Source organism: Echeneis naucrates, chromosome 14 (genome assembly GCF_900963305.1).
Source record: "Echeneis naucrates chromosome 14, fEcheNa1.1, whole genome shotgun sequence".
Taxonomy (NCBI): Eukaryota; Metazoa; Chordata; class Actinopteri; order Carangiformes; family Echeneidae; genus Echeneis; species Echeneis naucrates.
The window spans coordinates 1,522,898-1,544,952 of NC_042524.1; the positions used below are offsets into that span (position 1 = coordinate 1,522,898).

Sequence of the window (22,055 nt, forward strand, 5' to 3'; positions counted from 1 at the left end):
CAGAAAGCGTAAAAGCGCCCTGAAGGAATAAAACTTTAACTTAAAGAACGTGTTCTGGTTCTTTAACTGCCTGAAAACTGAACAAAATACATAAATCTATACCCCGCTTGCTCTGTTTGCAGTTTAAATCCCAGAGGACGCACGTCCAGACGGTCCCTTAATAGGAACACGGTCCTTCTCCCGCTCTCAGATCTGGTGTGACAAGTTGAGCATTACATGACATCCCATGAGTTTCTGGGAAATGGGCCACGCTGCAGGAGCAATATCACTCCTGCTATGAAGCACATGCGGAACACTGAGGGGAAATTATGATTGGAACAACATTTAGAGAAAGTGTCTTTTAGCAACGGCAGTGTGGTAGACGATTAAAGCAATATAAAATCCACAACAAGGAGTGACAAGGGAGCGAAATTCGAAAGCTGTGGGCAGCAGAACATTCCCAGAGAAATTATTTAAAGACAATGAGTGTGTGTGGAGTGATGGAAGGGAGTGGGAGGAGGGAACAAAGGCCTTTGATCAAATGAAACAAATTAAAAAAGCACAACAGGAGACTAAGGCACAGCATAACAAAATCTACTTTACCACATTAGCACTATTTATTAGCATTAGTTTACATGTTAAATGTCTCAGAAAGTTAATTTATATCCGTTAAAATGCTGTAAATGAAATAAATTTTTCAGTATATGGACATAAATGGCTTAATTAAACTTTCACAGAACAAATACGTTCTGCTTTTTCAAATATATCAAGAAATAAATCACTGTTTTACTATTTACATTTTCCCAAACTGAATAACATCAGCCTTCACACACACTCCAGTGTCCTTTCCTTCTTTCGCTCTTTTGAGGTTTCAGACACCTGTGAGATAAAAAATACTCCACCTGTGAATTCTGCGTCCTGATCTAAAGTGAGAACAAAAGAAAAGAGCACGGTGCTAATTGACTCTCAGAGGTCGCGACCCCGACGGGATTCTATCGATCACCATGACAACTTCACAGACGACGAAGATAAGGAGTTGCCACTCCGCCCACTCGGCTCCGCTCTCTGCCGGCATGCCGAGCGGGCGTCCTTGATGTGTTTGTGTCGTTTGCATTCAGCAGGAGGGGCAAAAGGAAACATTGGCTTTAGCGCTCGCTCCGTTCCGTCGGGATACAAACATAAAATTTCATCATAATAACTGACAGTTCTTCTTTGCTCCAAAAAACTGGAAAACTTGACCTCTCCTAAGTTTTATCTGAAGTGTTGACATCTCATCTCTCAGGAACAGACTGATGATTGATCTTTCTTAAACTAAAGGTCCCATGTTATAGAAAGTCATATTTCTTTATTAACAATCTGAAAGAATGAAAGTCAGTCAGCCTTAGATACTGACCCTTAGAGTCCAGGACTTCTATTACTTTGTGATGTCACAATGACATTGTCACTTTTTCAGGCCGAGCCCTCCTGGATCATCTAATCTAACATCAATCAGAAGAGAGGCTCCGAGCTGGAACCCTCCAGTGATTCTGTGAGAGGAGAATGAAACGCTAACTCTACGAATGAAAGGAAAAGATACACTCTGTTTACTTAATTACTTTAATTTCTATCAGTTTTAATGACACTGAACTCACCAAAGTAGTTTCTGCTAACCGCCACAGTGAAGCTGGATCAGTCATGAAACACGATGTGTAGGAAATAAGAAAACCTCAGGTCCGGTTCTCTGACTGTCAGCTCCACGTGGTTTCATCCCTCAAGTGGAGACATCAGCGTTGTGTTTCTAAAAACAGACCCATGGAGACGGACCAGAGGGCATCAATAATATGTCTAGAAACTGCCTGGACGCACACGCAGCTCCAAATGATGTGCATTAAAATGTCACCGGGGAGCCGACGGGCGGACGGCTCTCACAGTGTTAAATCAGAAACAGCTCAGTCACTGACGCGGAAAAAGAACGTTGCTGCATTTGCATTCCATGTAAAGCTGTGGTGGACTGGCGACCTCTCACCCAAAGACAGCTGCGATTGGCTCCAGCATCCCCTGCGACCTGGAAAGGAATCAGCCGTAGAAGGTGAATGAATGTAAAATTAATTCGTGTTTCAGTGTTTGTTTAAGTGTTCTGTCATCCGACCTCCATACGTTCGCTGATGATGTAACATTTCTCTGTCTGGCTCCGGGGAAATCATTTCCTGTTTTGAAGCTTTGCCCTCTGGTTTCCTTTTCCATTAGGAAGCCAGCTGAAAGCCAATGCTGTTGATCATGTGTGCTGATAATGATGCACAATAGAACAGAACATTTCTGCTCACTCAGTGTCTGTTCACAGTAGTTTTTCTTTTAGCTGTCTTTCTGCCGATGATGATGATAACGTCAACAAGGACACTTTGTCACAAATGAACTAACCTCTTTTAGCTCCTCCAGTGTTTTCATCAACAGCATCACCAACTGCAGGCAGCTGCTTCCAACATGCAGACCGTCAGCTCCCCATCAGGGGCCACTGCCCGTTTCAATGACAGGTCAGTCAATTTCTTTTAATTTGACGTTTGCAGTCTGTGAAGTCTACAAAGGCCTCAGAAGGCTCCTGATTAACTTTAGAGAAAAACAGAGTGGTGATCTGAAAGCTGCTGAACGCACAACTGTTATTGAGACAATAATACAACCAGGGTTGTGCCTCTGAAGTTATTCTGATGTTCTCCTGCTATCATTTTTACAAAATAAATTTTTTGATCAATATCAGTTCAAGCTCAGGAAACAGGAAGAGCAAAATTTTCATCTTCTGACTCCAAATGTTCACCTGTTCCTTTAAACAGCCAAAGTCCTGCTTGATTCAAATTCTTCCCCTCATCTCAATAAATCAATGAAATGAGACTTTGGATGGATTCATTCTTGCGGTGATGTCGATACTGATTCCGCTAAAATCACACTCCACAAGTTTGCCAGTCTGTGAAACCCGCAGCACAATTTACGCTGAATCAAGCCGTCAACTAACAGGTAGCACAGATGCCACCGGTAAATCTGAGTTGCCACCTTGAGCAGTGACTGCTGCGCTACGTGCCAAGTCGGCCGTATGGAGCAGATGTTGCGATCTAATCAGGCGTCTTTACTGGGGCCTTTTTTATTGCATCAATATCCAGCAGATTATATGGGCTTAATGGACAGGTGGGGGGTCGAAGACACCTGAGCGAGGGCTGCAGGCGCCATTCACAAGTGTGTTTGTGTGTCTGAACTGTTGTCAGGTGTGACTTAATACTGTTGTCGTTCTTTTGAACTTTGGGATTCTTTCTTATATTTTTTATTTCTTTTGTTTTTCACGCAAACTTCTATTTTCAGTTCAGTTCGTTTTCTTCCGGGTTGTTTGTTGAGTATAATTCATCTTCAGGTGTGTGAACGGAGGCTGATAAGCAGCTGTAGGAGTCGTGAGACTGTCCTGAGCCCAAAGGTCATCACTGTAACCATGACAGCCGAGGTTCAGGTCGCTCCCGTGGGACTGAAAAGGAACGAATGAAATCTTCTTTAGCCGTTCAGGTTGGTGTCAGTTTAAGAGGCAACAGCGTGGCAATAGTCTGAATCCAAACCTAAAAACTGATTCTGTCAGACCTTCCTGACCTTTTCCTCTCTGTCACCACCTTCAGACCTTAACTGTACTGTGTTTACTGTTACTGGGATCTTCATTTCAATTTAAAAAAATGACACGAGAAATACATTTTTAAAAAGACTTGTGATTCAGCCGATGTCAATGATCTGGTGTGACAAAAATGATCTAGTTTAGGTATGAAAGTGTCTCATGGTGGAGCTCCAGATCTTCGGGCTGAAGTCAAATGTAGGTGTTTTAGAAGTTAAATAAATAGATGTTGACTATATTTTGGTCGTTGATTTTCAGTCTTTGTGTTTCTGGAGTTGTTGCTGCCTTACATCCAGGAACGTAGTTGACATGCTCGGTCCGTAGCACACTTCACATCTTACTGCGGTGCAGCTGTCGATCACGGGGCGCCCATCGATCGGTCTCACGGCGAGAGTCCTTCGCTCCTCGCCAGGGATCAAAACGAGACATATAGCACATGTTCAGTCGCTCACACCGGGCTAAACTTCCATCGGTGAGACTGACGTTTCACATGCATCAGGGTTTATAGGATCATATGGCCTTAATGGGAAGGTGAACACTGGGGGCAGCATCTGGGACACACACACTGCCGCCTTCACAGACACTGAGTACGAGCCTTCGGGGATAGCTGTGGGACCGTAATGGGATTATGAGCAGCTGCTGAGGCCTGTTAATGTCAAATGAAAACTGGAAAGCTGATTGAAGGTCGAGAACTTAATTAATTCACATTTTCAGAAAATTAATTTTTCATTTAGCTTATTTTAGAGAGCGTAAAATAATACATTGGTGGTGGTGGCGGGGTGGTTCCTTTTTAACCATTCCCATTTATATGTTTCTCCTTCTGCCAACAGGAGAATTATCTGAGCTGCCACGACACAAGCTGTGGCAGACTTCGTCCCCCAACGCACGGCGCCAACATCTGGCTGCTGCTCTTTGGAGTTTCAAACATTTGGGAAAATTTTTTTAACGAACAACAATTTATAGATTTTCCAAGCTAACAAAGTTATATGACTGTTTCTGTTTACAGTTTTCCAGAATAGAATCTAGAATCTAGAACAGGAAAAGCCTTCAGCAGCTCGTCGGGTCGTCTGGACCTGAACTGGGAAAATAATTCAGCTTCAGATTTACCTGAATTAGCAGTTAAAAACTTTGGTTTTGTCTGAGACCTTTTTAGATGAAAATGGTTTGGGTTCTCTTTTTCAGTCAAGGTCCCATTTCACTGAGAGCCACTTATGGTACTTATTGTACTGCACCGTCTAATGTCCTTACAAATGTGGGGGGTCGAAGGGTTAAACAGCAGGGACTCATGTGCTCCAATGCACAACCAAACCAGTTACCAAGACAAATACAGAGAAACTCACAGCGCGGGGGTGTTTTCCACCCTGGACGCCATTTGTCAGCTAGATCTTTACATGGAAAATTGTTCATTACTGATGTATTATGTGACTTTAAATCACTACCTCATTGCGTTCTCCTCCTCAACTCCCACTCTTGGTGTCAAATCAAACAGTGTTTTGTTGCTCTTTGACGACACTGACGCTTGTGTTCAACATGCAGACACAAAAGATCGATGCGGTGTCGAGACGTTTAGCATTAACCGAAGTCTGTTCTTTCTATCCCGGCTCAGGATGTTTAGATGGAGAAAGAGAGAGAGGAACTTCTTCCTCCCTCGTTCTCCCCGATTTTACCAGCATTAGTTGTGACAATTCAATCTGTTCGGCTTCGTCTTCCAACATGAATTATGGATGAACCTTGCAACCTCTGAATATGGTGGGGATTTACGTTGGTGGAGCAACCTCCTTTGCTTTATAACTCCTCCTGCTCGTGTCACAGGTTCAGGGTGGATTTGAAAAACATAAATAAATCAAACTAATTTGCAGAGCATCAAACCAAAGCGTCCAGTTAGCATGTCCTTGTTTCCCTCCTGGCACACTGAATTGAATGTTGTGTGCTGAAACCCATTAATGGCCTTTCTGATCAACGATTAGTCAGCAGCAGTGCACTTCAGCAGACAATGCACCGAAGGCTCGGCTCCGGTCAGGTAAATTAAGCCATTGACTTGAGGAAAGATTTTTCTTTTATAAATCCATACACCAGTTGAATGCAATTCCTAAACATTTCCAGGTGGAGACTGGGGGCGTACAGTGTCACAAAGTCACTGTTTTTAGCCCTGCCAGCTGTTGGTTTGTCTGTTTCAGTCTGGAAGCTCCAACAAGTGACAGGTAATAGACACGAAACATAGGAATCGAACGCCACTCTCCTGTGTTGTGTTGACCCATCCATCCATCCCAGCTTCCTCTAACTTTATCCTGTCATCTATAATTACACCCACCAGGTGTCGCCTAGCAACAAAACCCTTGGATTAGTTGAAAATCAAAAGGTTCATGGAGGATCGAAGAAAGCCTGTGATAAAAAGGAGACGAGGCCCATTTCGGGCTTTAAAAATGGACAAATCAATATTATCAGATCCAGGTAGATGGTGTTGTTTAGCACAGGAGTTCTGAGTTCTCTCATTTCAATTCTTGCTATGCACCTCGGTTCGTTTTGTCATTAAGCTCGAACTTTTGTTTTTCTTAAAGATGGAGCTTTGACATGAGAGCTGCAGCCATTCACCTTTTAAATATAATAAATGTTTTTTTTCAGCAGCTGCAACCAAGAAAATACGGAAAACATTTTCTTTTTTTTCAGCTGGAGAATCCTGTTCACGCCCCAAATATCTGGTGAGTACAAAGAAGCTTTTGAGTTTATTTATTGAGCTCTGCCCAAAGAAAGTGAACCAACATCGCCTGAATTGTCCAGTTCGTATCACCGTCACACAATCCCACATCACACCACACACGCCCACAAAGTGAATCTGTGTCTTAGATTTTGTGCTCCGGTTTGCCCCTCGCCACGGTCTCTGATTCTGTGATTTTCTAAAAAATGCTCCCAGACATTTTCATCCCTGCTCGATGCATTTGAAGCCTTCTATTGTGTCAGCCATGCTCCCCCTCTGTCTCGACTCACATCGATTTTTGTCAAGCACTCTTAAATCCATAACTCTGCAGGCTTCATGCAGAGACGTACTACGGAGGCAGCGGCGGTGTGGCGCTCACAGGCAGCCTTTATAATACTGATGAAACAGACGCAAGTAAAGAAAGTCAGCAGGTAGAGGCATCACTATTTAAAAATAAAAAATTAAAAGCTTCTTTTCCCTTCCTTTAAAATTTCTGTTCTTTTTCTTCGACACACCAACATTAAAATGATCCAACATGTCCCGGATGTCAATAGAAATATTGACATATTTGTCCCGTATTTTGAACTTTTCAGGTGTTTTAGTTGAAGTGTTAATATCAATAAGAAGATATATTTGGGTTTTACAGAACCAAAATCATGTCACAACTCGTCTCAGGTAACAAAAGGTCAGTGATCCAATCAGAAGAGAGAAACTCTGCCTCTTTTCTGTGACTGCTTTGTTGTGACATCACAAAGTAACTTCAGTCCTGACGGCTGGTTTTAAGGCTCAGAGTCTGAATTCAGGCTCAGTATTTCAGTATTTCTATGTAGCCTGAGACCTTTGATACTTTCACTGTATTAAAGGGAATCTATGATTTAAATTCAAGGCAAATATGGGCCCTTTAAGAGAAGATATACTTGTTTGGTATCTATATTTTTACTTTTGTTCAATGTTTCATAAACTCAGTCACTGTAATATTTTCTGCCTTGAAATTTCTTTCAGGGAGGAAGTATCAGCATGTCATGATTTTGTGAAAGAACTGTGAAACTTCAGTGTTTTTATTTTTGTTTTTGTGGTTTAAAGCTTCGAGAATGAAATCCAGCTGAACCCAAACAGAGGATCAGGGTGTAAATAGGACAGAGAGGCGGGCAGAGCGTTTATGAAACAGACAACAGCTGAGCTTCTTTTTTATTGTTTGGCCGACTCTTCAATCAATGTTCATTATCTGCAGCTGAGTAAACCTGCAGGTGATGGTTGTCATCACAATTTCCCCTTCGGCAGCTTCTTAATAAACTGTTCCCTGTTAAAAACAACAGTTGAAGGAATAAAACATGCATATATGTATTTCTTACCTGTCAAAGTAATTATGATATAGTTTTCTAAAAGAACATTGTTATACAGTCGCTCTTGTTGCTAACGATGTAGCTTTTTCATCACACTTTGTTTTCTGACCTTCAGAATTAAACTATATTTAAAAAGGAATCATAATGTTAGCAGGTTTGTTACTTCAGCCTTAAGCTAACTAATATCGGACAGCAGGCAGCGACCTGCTTATAATGGAGATGTGGCAGCTGCTTGGATTTCCATGACTTCCATCAGAAACACAAATAAGCTTTGCTTCCTCCTCCGCTGACGCCGCCTGAGCAGAGAAACCGATGAAACAGGTGAAGTCAAATTTCTATGGCTCGCGTCACCATCATTGTTCTTTTCCACAACATTGCTGACGTGGGTTTATTGTGCTGGTACGGCTTTATTCTCGGGTATGTTAAAAGAAGGTACATTCCTACTAAATATAACAAGATAACATTCATTTAGAGGTTTCCCTGCTGCATGTTTTGCATAGCACGAGCCAAGAGCAGCCTGATAAGGTGTCTAAAAGCAGAAAATGAGCTCAACGGTCTCAGCGCTGGACTGTTAAACACGTTTAACGGCGACTTTTCCACGTGACACAACTGAAAGCAGACAGGGACCACACTTACTCCCCGCTGAGTGTCAGACAGAAAACAGCCGCCGTCTGCTGTTGTGTATCGAGTGCTGCTAAAATGGTGCCGACCAATTGTTCAATAGACTCCACAAACAGATTCAGAAAGGACTCAGGCTGCAAGAGACTGAAGACAATTCACAACATGTAATGAATTCAATTCAGCTAATCCACTAATCCTTCAATTAGGAGGGTGTGTTCAAGCAAATGGGCCTTTTTAGTGCATCACCACATTCCCCAAACTGACAAATTCAAAATAAGTACCATCATATAGTGATATCAGAAGCCCTCCCAATCCCCATCTCTTGGATATTTCACCATTTATTGTGTCAGTATATATTCAGTTAATGGACACTACATGGATAAAAAGTATTACTTAAAAAGCTGAACAATGACAGCGAGGTCCCTTCAGTAAAATCAGAATTATTTTTATTGGCCAAGTATGCAAACGCAAAGGAGGAAGTAAACATGGAAAAATAAAAGTATAACATCTTATATGATAATGTTAATGTCAGCCTGCATTTATAAGACAGTGTGACTCAAAATAAAAACCGTCTTTATTATTATTTAAGATGGGCTTACTAAATGAACGGGTTGTTTTGGCCCAAGACAAAACAAAAAGAAAAAACAGAAATCAACACTAAACAATAAGAAGTGTGCGACATGCTTTGGCACTTTATTGTTATATTGAACAATGTTGTATTTATTCTACAGTTTGTCTATTCAGTAATGTATTTTTGTTGTGTGTGTGTGTGTCCTGCTGAGGTTGTAACAAGAATTTCCCAGTTTGAGACCAAAACAGTAAATCCATCTCCATCTGAACAGCGTGTGTGTTGTTTCCGAGCTGCACCTGAAGGCAGCACGAGACGTTTGCTGAACTTATTGGACATTTTATTCCTCTTTTTGTTTATTTTTTAACTAATAAATCTTTCACGCTGTTACAGCCCGGATGAAGTCCTAATAGTGATAATAATAAAAATATCATTTTAAAGTATTTAGACATAAATAACCCCCCCCTCCCTTCCAGCCCCCCCTAGCGGCGGAGGTCTCCGCGGCGGAGCCGAGCGGAGCGTCACAGCCCCGGTCACACCGAAAGTTGTCTCCGCTCTGGAGGAGCCGGCTCCAGGGCTCGTCCTCGTCCTCGTCCCCCACCAGCCGCCGTCTCCCCCCGGTGTCGTTGTCCTCCTGTCCCCCCAGCTCCAGGAGAGATGAGGCGGAAGGAGAAGAGGCTGCTGCAGGTCGCCGGGCTGCTCGTAGCGGCTCTGCTGTTCCTGCCGAACGTCGGGCTGTGGTCTCTGTACCGGGACCGGGTCTTCGACAACTCGCCCGACGAGGTGGACGCTCCGGGCGGCTTTCCTCCGGCGCAGGTGAGGCGGAGCCGGCTGTGTGTGCTTTGTGTTTATTTTCTGCGGTGTGTGTGTGACTGCTGGTCCAGAAACACTTAAATGTTGAGTTCGCTGTCTGCGCACTTCCCGGAGGTTCCGTCCAGCCTCCACGTTCCCACCGTCATGTGCGCGTGTGCACGTGCGTGTGATTTACAAGATGGACCCCGTTTTCTCCGGCAGCCTGTCGGCCGGCAGGTCGTCACCGACACGGCGGCCACGTAGGAACCAAACCGGAGCTGGGCGGCACTCCCACGCCACAATAACAGGGAGTTCAGGAAGTTGGAGGATCTGCTGCAGGGTCAAAGGTCAACCCGCCCCACCACCATCATCTTCATCAAATCCTCCCCTCTGACTCTGATTGTAGAAGTATTCAGTCCCTGAAGTGACAGAACAGAAAAAACAAAGACGCTCAGATTAAGCCTGCTGAGAAATTGGACTTGTTCACTGTTTATAAAAAGCTTTTATTTCATTTATTTTATGCTCATAAATGAACTCGTCATAACTGAACAAGCCGGATTTTTCAATGGGCTGTCAGACTGTTCTGAGCCTTTTTACATCCGGAGGTGGCGGGCCTCGACAACGAGACCATCGTCATCCTCCAGTAATAATCATCAATAGTACACGTGGACATACAGAATGAAGCTGTCTGGCTGGTGGAGGAGGAGGGGCAGCCTGTCTGACAAGTCAAGGCGCTCCCACAACTATTTTCACCGCCTGTGAAGATCCTGGAAACCTTTTCTTGTGTGTCGGTTCATACTGAGAACTGATCCAGTAGTGAAACAACAGCAACAGTGTACCACCAGATAACATTCTCTATAAAACAAGTCACCTGATTCTTGAATATCAGAAACGCTCATTAGATTTTGGATGCTGTTTGTTTCAAAGTTGTTGCCACGCCTGTTGAAGTTGCAGCCTTTTTCACGTGTTGATGGAATGAGTGCAACAGGTTGCAGCGCAGCTTCTCCTTTGGAGTTTAATTTGGAAACGGCTGCGTTTGATTTAAAGCATAAGGCGAATTTAGGATTCCTTCAACATGACAGAAGTTTATTTCTCATCTAGAGGCAACAGTTTATTTAGTCATTTATTATTGTCGACGTTTTTTTGCTTTATTATTCTCATATCTGACGTTGTATTCATATTTCCCTTGTTTCATACAAGACCAGGAAGGCGACAGCCAGTTTCTAGATGAAAAGCATATCGCATATTGTGATAAAAGGCACTCAGATAAAAATGACTTGAATTTCTGATATTGGGATAATCGTTAACTGGAACACCAAGGTTTGTCTTATCTCACACTGTATATCAGCAGACTGCAGGGCTGTTTAATGTCCAAACTTTGACTCCATGTCAGATTAAGAGTTTAGGATTATTCTTGTAAATGAATTATAATGTGAGAGTGCAGTCTATTTTTAAAGAGCGACTGTTTGCTTCTCACCAAGAGTCTGTTTATCTGTTTATTTGTCGGGGAAAACAGGAGCCTGTTTATGTGGCTTGCTTTGAGTTGTTATTGTAGAAGGTAAAAGAAAGGGGGGCGGGGGGGGATGTACAAACTGAATCAGGGTGTGCAGCTCTGTTAATGCACATGGAAATTCAGCAGGACCTCAGCAGCGCCGCAGACAATAGTAGCCCTGCTTATTCAAATGAGACAGGAGCTGCTGAATGGGGGCTTTCATGGGAAGTGTGTGTGTTTGTGTGCGCTCTGGGTGGTTGTGGTGTTTGTCCAGCACCACCAGCGAACTTTCCTAACTGGGCCAGTTGTAGGTATTCAATGAGAGGACAGTTCTGAATGCCGAATTAGACCAGAATGATACATCACTCAGATCTGGAAACAATTCGTTTCACAACCACCTCGTTGTTTGGCCCACAAATGCAGATAAATCCACATCAGAAGTCCAGGATGTTGCCCCCCCCCCTTGTCTCACCGTTATTGGCAGCTGAAGCTAATTTGCAGGGCGGATGGCGGGGCGTTGATAAAGCCGGCTTGTTCTGCTCAGATCTTCTCCCAGGATTTCTCTGTCTCTCTGCTCAAGTTTGGATTTGATATTTTCAAGTGACAAGAAATGTTACGAATGGGATTAAGGGACGTCTACAAGACTGGGAAAAATCCTGTGGCAATTTAGCAGACTGTGTGATAACAGCTGTCAACCAACCCGGAGTGGATTGATCACAGATGGGCTGATCTGGGGGAGAAAAGAAAAAAAAAAAAAAGTGGCGACAGCATTCCCTGATAATGAAGGAGCCTTTAAAGACGAACAAACAAAAGCAAAACGCCCTTTTGTGAGTCATTAACAGCCTTCAGATTGTTTTTCTAGTTGAAAAGCAGTGATGATGCAGATGAATCATTGCTAACTATTTTCTCTGCTGTCATCTCCTGAGTTGAATGGCACGAGCTGATGTTTCCCATCTGCTCTTGAACGCAGCTTGCTGAGGGTATGAGGGCTTCTCCCTGGCTGGGGGGGGGGCAGAATTTTCAGACTGGACAGTTATAAACATTTTCTTGACCCCTGTCTGCTTCTCCTGCAGTTTAATAACCGGCAGAAGAAGACAAAGTTCACAGCTGCTTCTGATACGAGTCAAATATTTGTCCAATACCAGTGAAAGTTGCTTCAGTTGAATTAGAGTTCTGAAGAACGTGTTTCTGGAAACACAGAAGTATTCAAAAGTACATTTTAACGTCAAAAGTATATTTGTGTTGCACAACCTACTGAGTGAACTCACTCGCCCGTTGAATTAAGATCCAAAGCCAGCAAATCACCATTGAATCCTAAAAAAATGCCAGTTTCATTGAGACATTTTTATTTTTTAGAAACTAAAAACTAAATAAATCTCTTTATTGGTAAAACAAAGAGTGGTTGGTCCTGATAAGTTCAGGTCTGACACCAGCGTCTTCCTCTGAGGCGTTGACCTTTGAACTAACACGACTGTACCAACGAGCGATCCTGCAGCTCTAACAAACTCCCCGCCGCGACAGTAACAGAAAGGTAATTTGCACTTCTCCCCGTCTCTTATTAAGGATGCCCGTTGAAGTGGAGGCCGCTCAGCTTCCTCCCATCTGCCCCGACAGCTCAGGTTAAGTGGAGATTAGAGGAGATGAGAGTGGCGGGTAAAAAGATATATATATATATAAAACAAAAAGCTGCAGTTTAACCTGCTGTGCTGACTGACTGACTGAACGACAGTTTTGACTGGAAGGAATCCATTTCCACACAAAAGCCTGGCAGGTTTGCACAAAAGTGTTAACACTAACTTGCGAGAACCTTCGATTTCCAATCCGGTCTCAGTCGGGCAGGCGAGTCTGGGATGACTGAGTCTGTGTCTGGGCTTTGTTTTGTCTTTGAACGTGGATGGAAGGAGCCTGGAATTTTAATTTAGCAAACGGTCAGCAGGCTTTTGTAGCTGTTGAACCTTTGCAGATAAATTTGCAACTTTTCTTTCACCTCTGAGTTTCCTTCTTCTTCTTCCTGATAAGGCCGTTCAGTGTGCTTAACGGAGAGAGAATAACAGAAATAGAAGTGAAAATAAAACAGATAAGAGCAAGATTAAAAGGTTAAGTGAAGTTTTGAGGCCAGAACGGTGCTGACAGACACATTCAACTAACACCTGAGATCCATCGGCCTCGTTTACATCGAACAGCTCACAAAAATATTTAACTGGGAGTCGTTGGCGCCTTTTAAAAGTTAGGTGGTTGCTGCGTTTTGAATAATATGTAGCTGTTAAATGGTTTTATTTGGTCGATATTATCGAGGATATGAAGGCTGTGTTGGTCTCTGACCTGTGCCGTGTTCGTCGTACAGCTGCCTGCAACCTGCGTCGTTTTCAACGTTAGCAGCCGAGATGCTTTGTCTTCTTTTCTTTTTTTTTTACAGCTACATACATTTTTTCCGTCTGCAGCTTCAGAGCTCAGTTATTTCTGCCTGACATTGTGGCCTATAAAACCTCCCTGCCAGACAGCGTGTCGTTCTGCCGCTGTAACAATCGTCTCGAGCTCACCTGCAGCAGAGCCGCCACGTTTAACAGGATTTCGAAGCAGAGCTTAACAATTCCTCAAAATGTTGTTGAAATCAAATTTTCGGCCCAGTGCGATATCTGAATTGCAATTTTCAGGATAAGTAAAGAAGAATAAACAAAGGGGTGTGGTGTCACGGAGACGCCCCAACCGAAAGATCAAAAAATACAGAATGTGCTGAAATAATCACAGCGTGGGAATCTAGACCTGACTGGTCCAGGACCTGATGAGTTTAAACCCGACCAAGGCCGACAGATGTTACATCCTGCATCCGTACTGAGGGACTTTTCCTTTAGGAGTAAACTTATATTTACTGCCAATGAATCTGAGGTTGGCTGAATTTATTTCTGAACATCAAACTGGATAGTTTAAAACTCCTGATCTGCTGTCAAAGGCAGTTGATTCTGTTTGATACGAAGCAGTTTCAGGTGGAAACCTCATGAAATATTGATCAGTATTAAGTCGCAGCATCTCAGATGTGAGGAGTTGCTGCCAGTCTGCATCCAGTAAGCCAAAAAAACTTAAATGGCACACTCGGTTTTCAGAACTTGACATAGATACTGATTTCTCCTGAAGGAAAGCTGATCTAGCAGAGGATGGTCTCGATCCATCAACCTCTGGGTTATGGGCCCAGCACGCTTCTGCTCACGCTAGACGGGATTTGAACCCACAATCCCTGGCTTAAAAGGCCAGCACCTTATCCATTAGGCCACTGGGGCACTGGAACTCAAACGCTGAATTAGTCTGTTCAATGTCTTTGTGTAGCCCTGCTGAAATCTAGAATCTAGGGCGAAAGCTGGAGAGTCATACGGGTGTCTCTTCACCGGAGGCTGCATTTATGAGCCACACACTGCAGGCCGGATAGCTGTTCATTCGTCACTGCAGGACCTTGGGCACTTTGCCTCTGACACATGTACAACACACACCCTGTGACACACTGTATGTGTCTGTAGACTGATTTTAGAGGCAGCGGAAGGTCAGCCGGCGAACGTTTCTGCTCTTATTAATGAGCCGAGCTTCGGAGTAAACAAGGACGTGTATGTGGAACATCTCAGGACAAGGAGACGTGTCTGCTGGAAAAAAAAAACAAACTACAGTGAGAAGCTGTTTTAATTAAACTTCTCTGCTTCTGAAGCTGCAGATTGAACAAACCACAGCTTGTCGCGCCGAGTGCAACTCAAGAACAAACCGGTTTTCTGAATAAATACCCCAAGTGCTGGCGTCTGATTTTGAATTCCCTGGCTGTCTGTTTGTGATGTATTCCCAACCCACAGTCACGATGCAAATCAGATATTTGTTTGACCCCTCTGCCCTCCAGGCCTCCCACAGGCTTCAAAAATGAAAACACAGAATGTTTTGTCATTTTTTTTGGAGGAAAGAATAAACATATCCTTGATGTTTTATTGTTTTACCTACTAAAAAACTTTTCTGAAGAGCACATATCAGCTGTAATTATGCTGTGGGCGTTCAGGACCCATGATTGGACCCCATGAAATCATTTAATGGAGTCATTTGGCTTGTAAATTGTTGAAAAGCTAATATTTTCTGAGCAGCATATTGTGGAGGGAAAAGGAAAAAACTGAGAATCCCTTTGCACACCAACATAATGGTGTTTATTATGCAGCCACTTCAATGTGTCATATTTTTCACTCCTACAGTGTGTTGACAGCCAAAAGACGTAATTATGGCTCTAAGAACTAAAAAAAAAAAAAAAAAAACAAACCATCTCCTCTCTCATGCTTCTCGCTGGAGCTCTGACAACAACAGGTCAGTCGGACAATCAGAGGAGAGACACCTTTAAGGTCAAAACCAGAACCTCTGACACGTTCACTGTGTTAATGTAGAATCATAAAAACACTCAGGATCTTTTACTGCGTCCTCCTTTTAGACCCAAATGGGACCAGAACGAGTCGGGTTTGACAAACAATGGTCAAAAGCAGAGTGCCTCCTCAGTCATATGGACGAAGTGTATCATCCTTGAATAAATGTTGGATGATGTATCCAGGTCGGCTGGCCTTGGTGGACCTGCTCAGTTTATGAGTCCAGACTGAGGCCTTTGACACTCTAAAAGGAACCCAGACCTTCTTTAGGGTCAAAGAAAACACCGACATAAACCTCAATACAATAAGGGAGCTTGAATTAATCAGATGACCCTTTGAATGAACAGATCAGAGTGAGCAGATGGATTCGACTTGCTGGAACAAAATTCCAGGAAATGGGCCAAACAAGACGTAGTTTTGTCGTCACCTAAGTGTCCTGGTTTTCCGATGCCTGGAGGTCCGGTCCCTGCTGGTCCTGAGCTCCCCGTCTGTTTCCTCTCTGCTGCTATTCCTGAAAGCATTAAAGTTGAATAAGAGTTTAGCCGGTGGATCTGTGAAAAATCTCTCCTTTCTGCTCTATTGACATCATGTGGGAGAGAGATGGAGTGATGTTTTAACACTAATACCAGGCGAGGGATTTAAAAAAAAAAAAAAGGTTTTTTGTGTGTTTGTGTAGAGTGCTCAGGAAACCTCGAGGCAGCACCTACAGGAAGCGCACAAACACAAAATTGAAAGTGAATGTGTTTTGGCTGTCCTCACAAAAAAATCACCTCACATTCACACACAAGGAATCTACGGCACATTTCATTATCGGGGACTCATTTCAGGCTGTGCTGAATTTCTCCATGACTGTGAACAAGCGCGGGAAATGGAGGGCCCCTCTTGCAATTAAGGAAATCACGCCAAGTCTTTGAATCCTGTGAGGTTAAGAGCAATTACAGAGGCTGAGAGAGCGGGATTAACACAGTTTAACACAGTGCATGGTAACAGGACAGTCTATTACAGCACAAACGTCTGTATTTTGTTATTTCTTCATTTTTGTGGAAGCCTCAGAGAAGGTGAACGTCGAGCCAGAAGTCTGCAGGTAACGGTTCACCTTTGGCAGACATTGAATGTTGCAGTCACGCATGACTGTTTTCTGTTTCTGTGCATTTAGAGAATGTCACTGAAGTTTCCGGCAGAGCCGCAACCATTCTCCGGCTCCGTTTTTGCTTGGTCAGTTTCAGAAATCATATACTGGTTTGCAAATTGAAGGGTCGTAACCTGAAAACAGTTTTGTTTTCCAGTCATTCAGAGATTTTGTGGAGATGGAAAGGAAGACTGCTGCTGTCTTATCGCCCACATCCATAATGTCTCAGTCTGTGGCCGAACACGCTCCTCTGTCCTCAACACTCTGCACTCCAGCAGCAGAGCTGGACGCAGCGATGTTGGGCCCCGATCTCTGCAATGCTGGCAGATGATCCAGGAGTTAGCATCAGGACAACGACCAAGGCTGGCCGGTGCATTTTAGTCTGTTCGGCTCATATGAGCACCGACTGCTGGGCTTTACAAAGCTGTGAGCTGTGGCTAGACCGGACCTGCACCTGAAAGACCTGTTGGTACCAGAGGAACACCAGAGAGGGGAGACATTAAACTACATCTGGATGGTTTCGGGTTATTAAAAGCACAAATAAATCCTCCAGGAATCAACATGCCTCATAAAAGATATTATCTTAAAGACAAATCATCCTTAGCTTTGCTTTAAAATAACTAAAGCTTAAACAATTATATGATTAATCCGTTATTCACTTGACTTGAAATTAATTGGCAATTACTTGATAATGGGTTAATCTTTCTGCCATGTTTCAGCTTCTCAGTTCGGGGGGTTGCTCTTTATTGCTCGGCCTAAACGGCATTTCAAGCATTTATCTTCGTCTCTTGAATTGTTTTCATACAATTAATAGACAAAACAATCCGTTAAGGAAGCTGATTGATTGATAACGATTCTGATTGTTGTTGTTTGTGATGCTTCCGTCCCATCCATAAACATAATAGTGAGGATGAAATATCAACATGAGAGTATTTAGAGAGAAATAAATCGGCCGGCTGCAGGAGGAAAGCTGTTAGCGTCAATACCTGATGCAGCGTCTCTGAGTTGTGGGCTAACTACTCTTCTGGACTGGGAAATAAGATTGTATCTTTAATGTGTTAAGCCTCTGGAAACGAGGGAGACGGAGGGGGTGAAAGTCATTTGCAAAGACAAGTGGAGTTACTCGCTGCAGACTTAAGTCGTTGCACTTTATCACTCAGAGCTGGGGTTGGGGGGGGGACACCTCAGGAGACAAAGCGGGGGGGGGGGTAAAAAAAAAAAAAAGATGTTTGTTCACAGGCTGACTTTGTTGGACAGCGTTTCCTCCCCAGGACGTTGACTCGCTGCTGGCTGTGCATGCAGGAGTCGCTCTGCATGCCTGTCAGGGATCTGCTGGCCCAGATCGGAGCGAGGAGCCAAATGAGGGACAGGTGCAGCCGACAGCCTGTGGATACGGAGCGAGGAGTCGGGCTTTTAATTACAACCACGTGGGTTATGGAGCCGCGTCTTCTTTCTTTTTTTGCTTTTTTATAATGTTCATATGATTAAACTAATCCCTAGACACTAATTTAAGGCCAGCACTTTGCTTACTGGTGCTGAATCTCACAAAGACTCTAAAGGTTTTATGTTCGGTATATTTAGTGTTTTTCTTCCACTGACCTTGGGTCAGATATGAACATTTCTGTTCTCTGGACTAAATCTGTGTGTGCAGTCTTTGCACTGCTTGAATAAAGGTTCTGCTTATGCATTATTCAGCATCGTACACTTCAGGCTTAATGGAGCTGGGATGCTTCCTCAGTATTAATCTGCACAGGTGTAATGATTGTGTAGGTTAATGTTACAGGCTTCAGTTTAAAAAGGGCCAAAGTCCTAATTTAACACGACATTATCTTGACACAGTGAAACTGCACTTAGGGAGTTTAGGAAGCAGCTTGTCTGGAGCTTGACCCAAAACTTGGGGATTATTATATCTCCAATTCTGCTGCTAAGATTTTGACTGTTCTTGTTCTTGTTCTGGTGCCATGCTGGTCCAGATGAGAGGACTGGTGATCTCTTTATAAGGTCCGATAAAGAAGGTGGAGGTTCTACATCCAGTCCACAGAGGAATGCTCAGGGCCGTCTTCAGGGAAAGTGTTTTAAATTGCAGCACCACATCTGGGGCAGCTGGATTGTAATTACTGATATTATTGTTGGCTGGGAAACTGCTTCCTTTTTGTTGTTGTTGTTGTTGTTGTCAGAAAGCCTGACCTGTGATGAGTTTACATTTATTAAAGGAACTGCAGCAGAGATAATTTTTCTCCTTCCAGCGCAGCACTCTGATGCCTCAGTTGTGTTTCTTTATTGTTGCCTGTACTCTCCGAGTCCGTGGCATTTAAAGTCAGTCTGCTGTGGGCTTTGTGCACACAAGATAAAAGATTTGGGTGTGTGAGTGTATGTGTGTGCATTCAAAAGATAAAGCTGTATTTTTTTCCACCTGCCATTGTCTGCCTGGCTGCGTGGCAGTAAAGATCATTGTGATAAGGCACACTGCAGTCATTTCGCCGACGTGGCACTTAAATCAGCTGAGCATCATGGGAAAAAGACTATTTGAGCTTATGAACCAGTTAACCTGAGGCGCTGCTGCTGTATGTCCTCCTCTGCCAACCGTGTCCAGTAATGATGGAGCTGCAGCTCGCCGACCTGCGGTGCGTTCACACGCTCCTCAGAAATGTCAGTGGGGGAAAAAAAAGAGAGACCTGGCTCAAGCACAAAGTCGCACACAATTACCTGACTTATCATGTTGTTGTTCTGTGTTTGGTGTAAATATCACTGATATCACAGCATCAGTCTCTGAGGAAATAAATCAAAGACGATAAAAAAAATGTTTTTTTCATGCAAATTAGCCCATCAATGTTCAGTTTGAGTTGAAGACTGACTGATTTTTATGGTTAAAAGTCAAATTGAACTCACTGTAACTTCCCTTTGTCTGCACTGCCATCAGTCTGGAACAGTCAAATTATGGCAGAAAGGCCTTACAGGTGAAATACATCCAAAAAGGTCAAAGTTCAATGCAAAGCTGTATTTGTAGTTCCTTCATCAGAGGCTGTGAGGAGAAATTCATTTTTGTGCTCAGGCATTTTACAATTAGCTATATATCATTTTAATTAGAAACCAGAGCTCGAGCTTCTGCTCTCCGTGAAAATCACTGAAAGGTGAAGTTGAGCCAGAACCCCCAGCCGGGTTGATCAATAAAGGAGATTAGTTAATGTCCAGAAACAGAGAAGCAGAGTCTGTTGGACCACTTTGAGCTGTCTATGTGAAAACATTATGATTATTGAATCAATTTTAGGTTAGGATAGATTGGGGGCAGTAAAAAAAAAACAAAAAAACAAACACATTAATGAAGCAGGATTATAGACATCGATTTCTCCATCTACTGTCAACAACAAAACAAAAGCTGAGTGCCGGAGAAGAAGCTGTGCAGTGTTCAGTATTCTTCTTCTGTTTGTGGGTTTGGTAGTTTGGGATTTTTAAAGAGAGAGAGAGGACCTGCAGCAGAGGTCTGTCGGTGGCAGCACGCTAACCACTCCTCCACCTGCGCTGCCGGGAAATGTGGATTTTCAGGGGTTGGGTTCTCATTGTGTGAGCTTCATATTCTCACAGCTGAGCTTCAGAGTTTCCTTCTTCTCTTCCCCTGTTAGCCAACTTCGGTCGAGGCGCTGCGTGAGCTTCAGAGTAAGAAGTCGGACCTGGTTCTCTTTTTTTTGCCTAAGCATCACTTCATAACAGCTGTTTGAAGACTGCTGCGCTGTCTCCGGAAGAAATTGCTGCATTTTTTGCTCTGCTAGACCGTGGCATTCCTCACTGAGCTGCAGGCAGCAACAGCAGGTGATGTCACTGTTAGCATTTATGATGCTTTGATCGTTACAAACAGACACACACACACACACACACACACACACACCCCACCCCCACAACCTATCTTCGCCTCGGATCACAGTTGAAGGAAATTTCCTCTTTTTCTCCTCGTCTTGTAAGATATTTTCATTGGAGCTGATTAGAGATGTGAAACAATCTGTGGGGGAGTGGAGAGGGAGAATGAAATCAGCTATGAATGCTGGGAGTTTCTCTGAGCTCAGTGAGCGGCTGATGTAATGTTAGTATCAGTCCACTTTAAATGTCATCGTTCCCGCTGCCGCACAGCCGCAGTCGTCTTTCAGTCTTCTGACTTTCTCTATCGTGGAAGTCCTTAAACATCCATCGGGGCATTAAATGAACTGATGAAAAACCTCTCGGATCTGCTCAGACTGGCGCCCAGATTGGCCCTCTGCTTCGGTTTCATCGTGAGCTGAAAATACTTAGCTAAATCAGACCAGAGATCTGGAGACATTTTCAGATGTGAACCTGACGAACTGGAGTGACTCGTGTTAATAGTCTGAACTGGGCCGAGATGTCGCCATCAACCAGTTCCTGATGGCACTGACAACAGTTCAAACTCATAAAACAGTCACAGCAAAAGGGAAAAATGGAAAATAAAAAAATCAAGCGATCACATTTCCATGGAGAGCAGGAAGCCCTTTTCACGTCTGGAGTCAAAGAGGCTCGTTCAGCGTTTTCAGACCTCTCCACTGCACGCAGGTCTCTGGATGTTGGAGAAGGCGGAGAAGAGCTCTCTGAATTTTGAGGTTGTGCACACAATTTTATCAATTGGTTCTTTTTCGGAGCTGTTGAACTGTTTTATTACACCGTTCCGAAGAGGCCAAGTACACACTCTGCTCTGTAAAAATGTCCTGCCCTTATTGGACAACAGAAAGTGCCACTTCAAGCTGTTCAACATTGTCTGTCCCTGAAATAAGAAAGAAGGATTAACGCTCTTTGGGAAACCTGGACCAGACTCAGTTTAGTCTGTCGTCCACGGCTGGTGACGAGCAGACGTATCAAAACAAGTCGCATTGGCTGCATATGTTGTTCAGTAGCTTGTAACAGGCAGTGGCTGATAGTTAGCACCCAACGTTAACCACGTTTTACTGCGTGGAGAGACTCCATCCAGACTCCAGTTTGGCTGCAGAAAGCAGCACTAGTTGCAGAACTTACCAAAGACATTCAAAGCATTTCACTGCAGAATTTAACCCCATAACAAGTTAAAATCTTCAGTTTCTCTTTTCATTTCTTTTTTTGCGTTGCTTTTGTCACTGGTTGTTGGTTTACATCATTATGCAGCCGTTCACTTGTACAAAATCAGGACCAGCGGCGTTTCTAACAGTCTAAACTAAACTGCAGTAGCTTGAATGGAGCCCAATTGTTTGTAATCTTTTTGTTCATTGTCTGGTTCCTTCGGACAGCAGCAGACTCCACAACAGAGTTAGAAGCCAAGGGAGGCCGCGGAGGAAATATGAATGGACGTTTTAATAGATGTGGCCTCTTTTTGTATCTTGATTTCAAATCTGATGAGTCATTCCTGCTCCCATTGTGGACTCTGTTACGGCAGTGGTGAACCGGAGCTCGCTGCCTGAAACAAGTCGATT

At 43.5% G+C, this 22,055-nt stretch overlaps 1 protein-coding gene and 1 non-coding gene across 2 annotated transcripts in view; one reads left to right on the forward strand and one right to left on the reverse strand.

Moving 5' to 3' along the window:
- Positions 1 to 9,479: 9,479 nt before the first annotated feature.
- Positions 9,480 to 22,055, forward strand: part of LOC115054358 (polypeptide N-acetylgalactosaminyltransferase 10-like) — a 64,917-nt gene continuing 52,341 nt past the window's right edge. The window contains exon 1 of the mRNA XM_029519548.1: positions 9,480 to 9,638. Coding sequence (XP_029375408.1) covers positions 9,480 to 9,638 — 159 coding nt within the window. The remainder of the gene's footprint in view (positions 9,639 to 22,055) is intronic.
- trnak-uuu (transfer RNA lysine (anticodon UUU)) lies at positions 14,309 to 14,381 on the reverse strand. Its single transcript has one exon. It is a non-coding gene; the product is annotated as a tRNA-Lys (tRNA).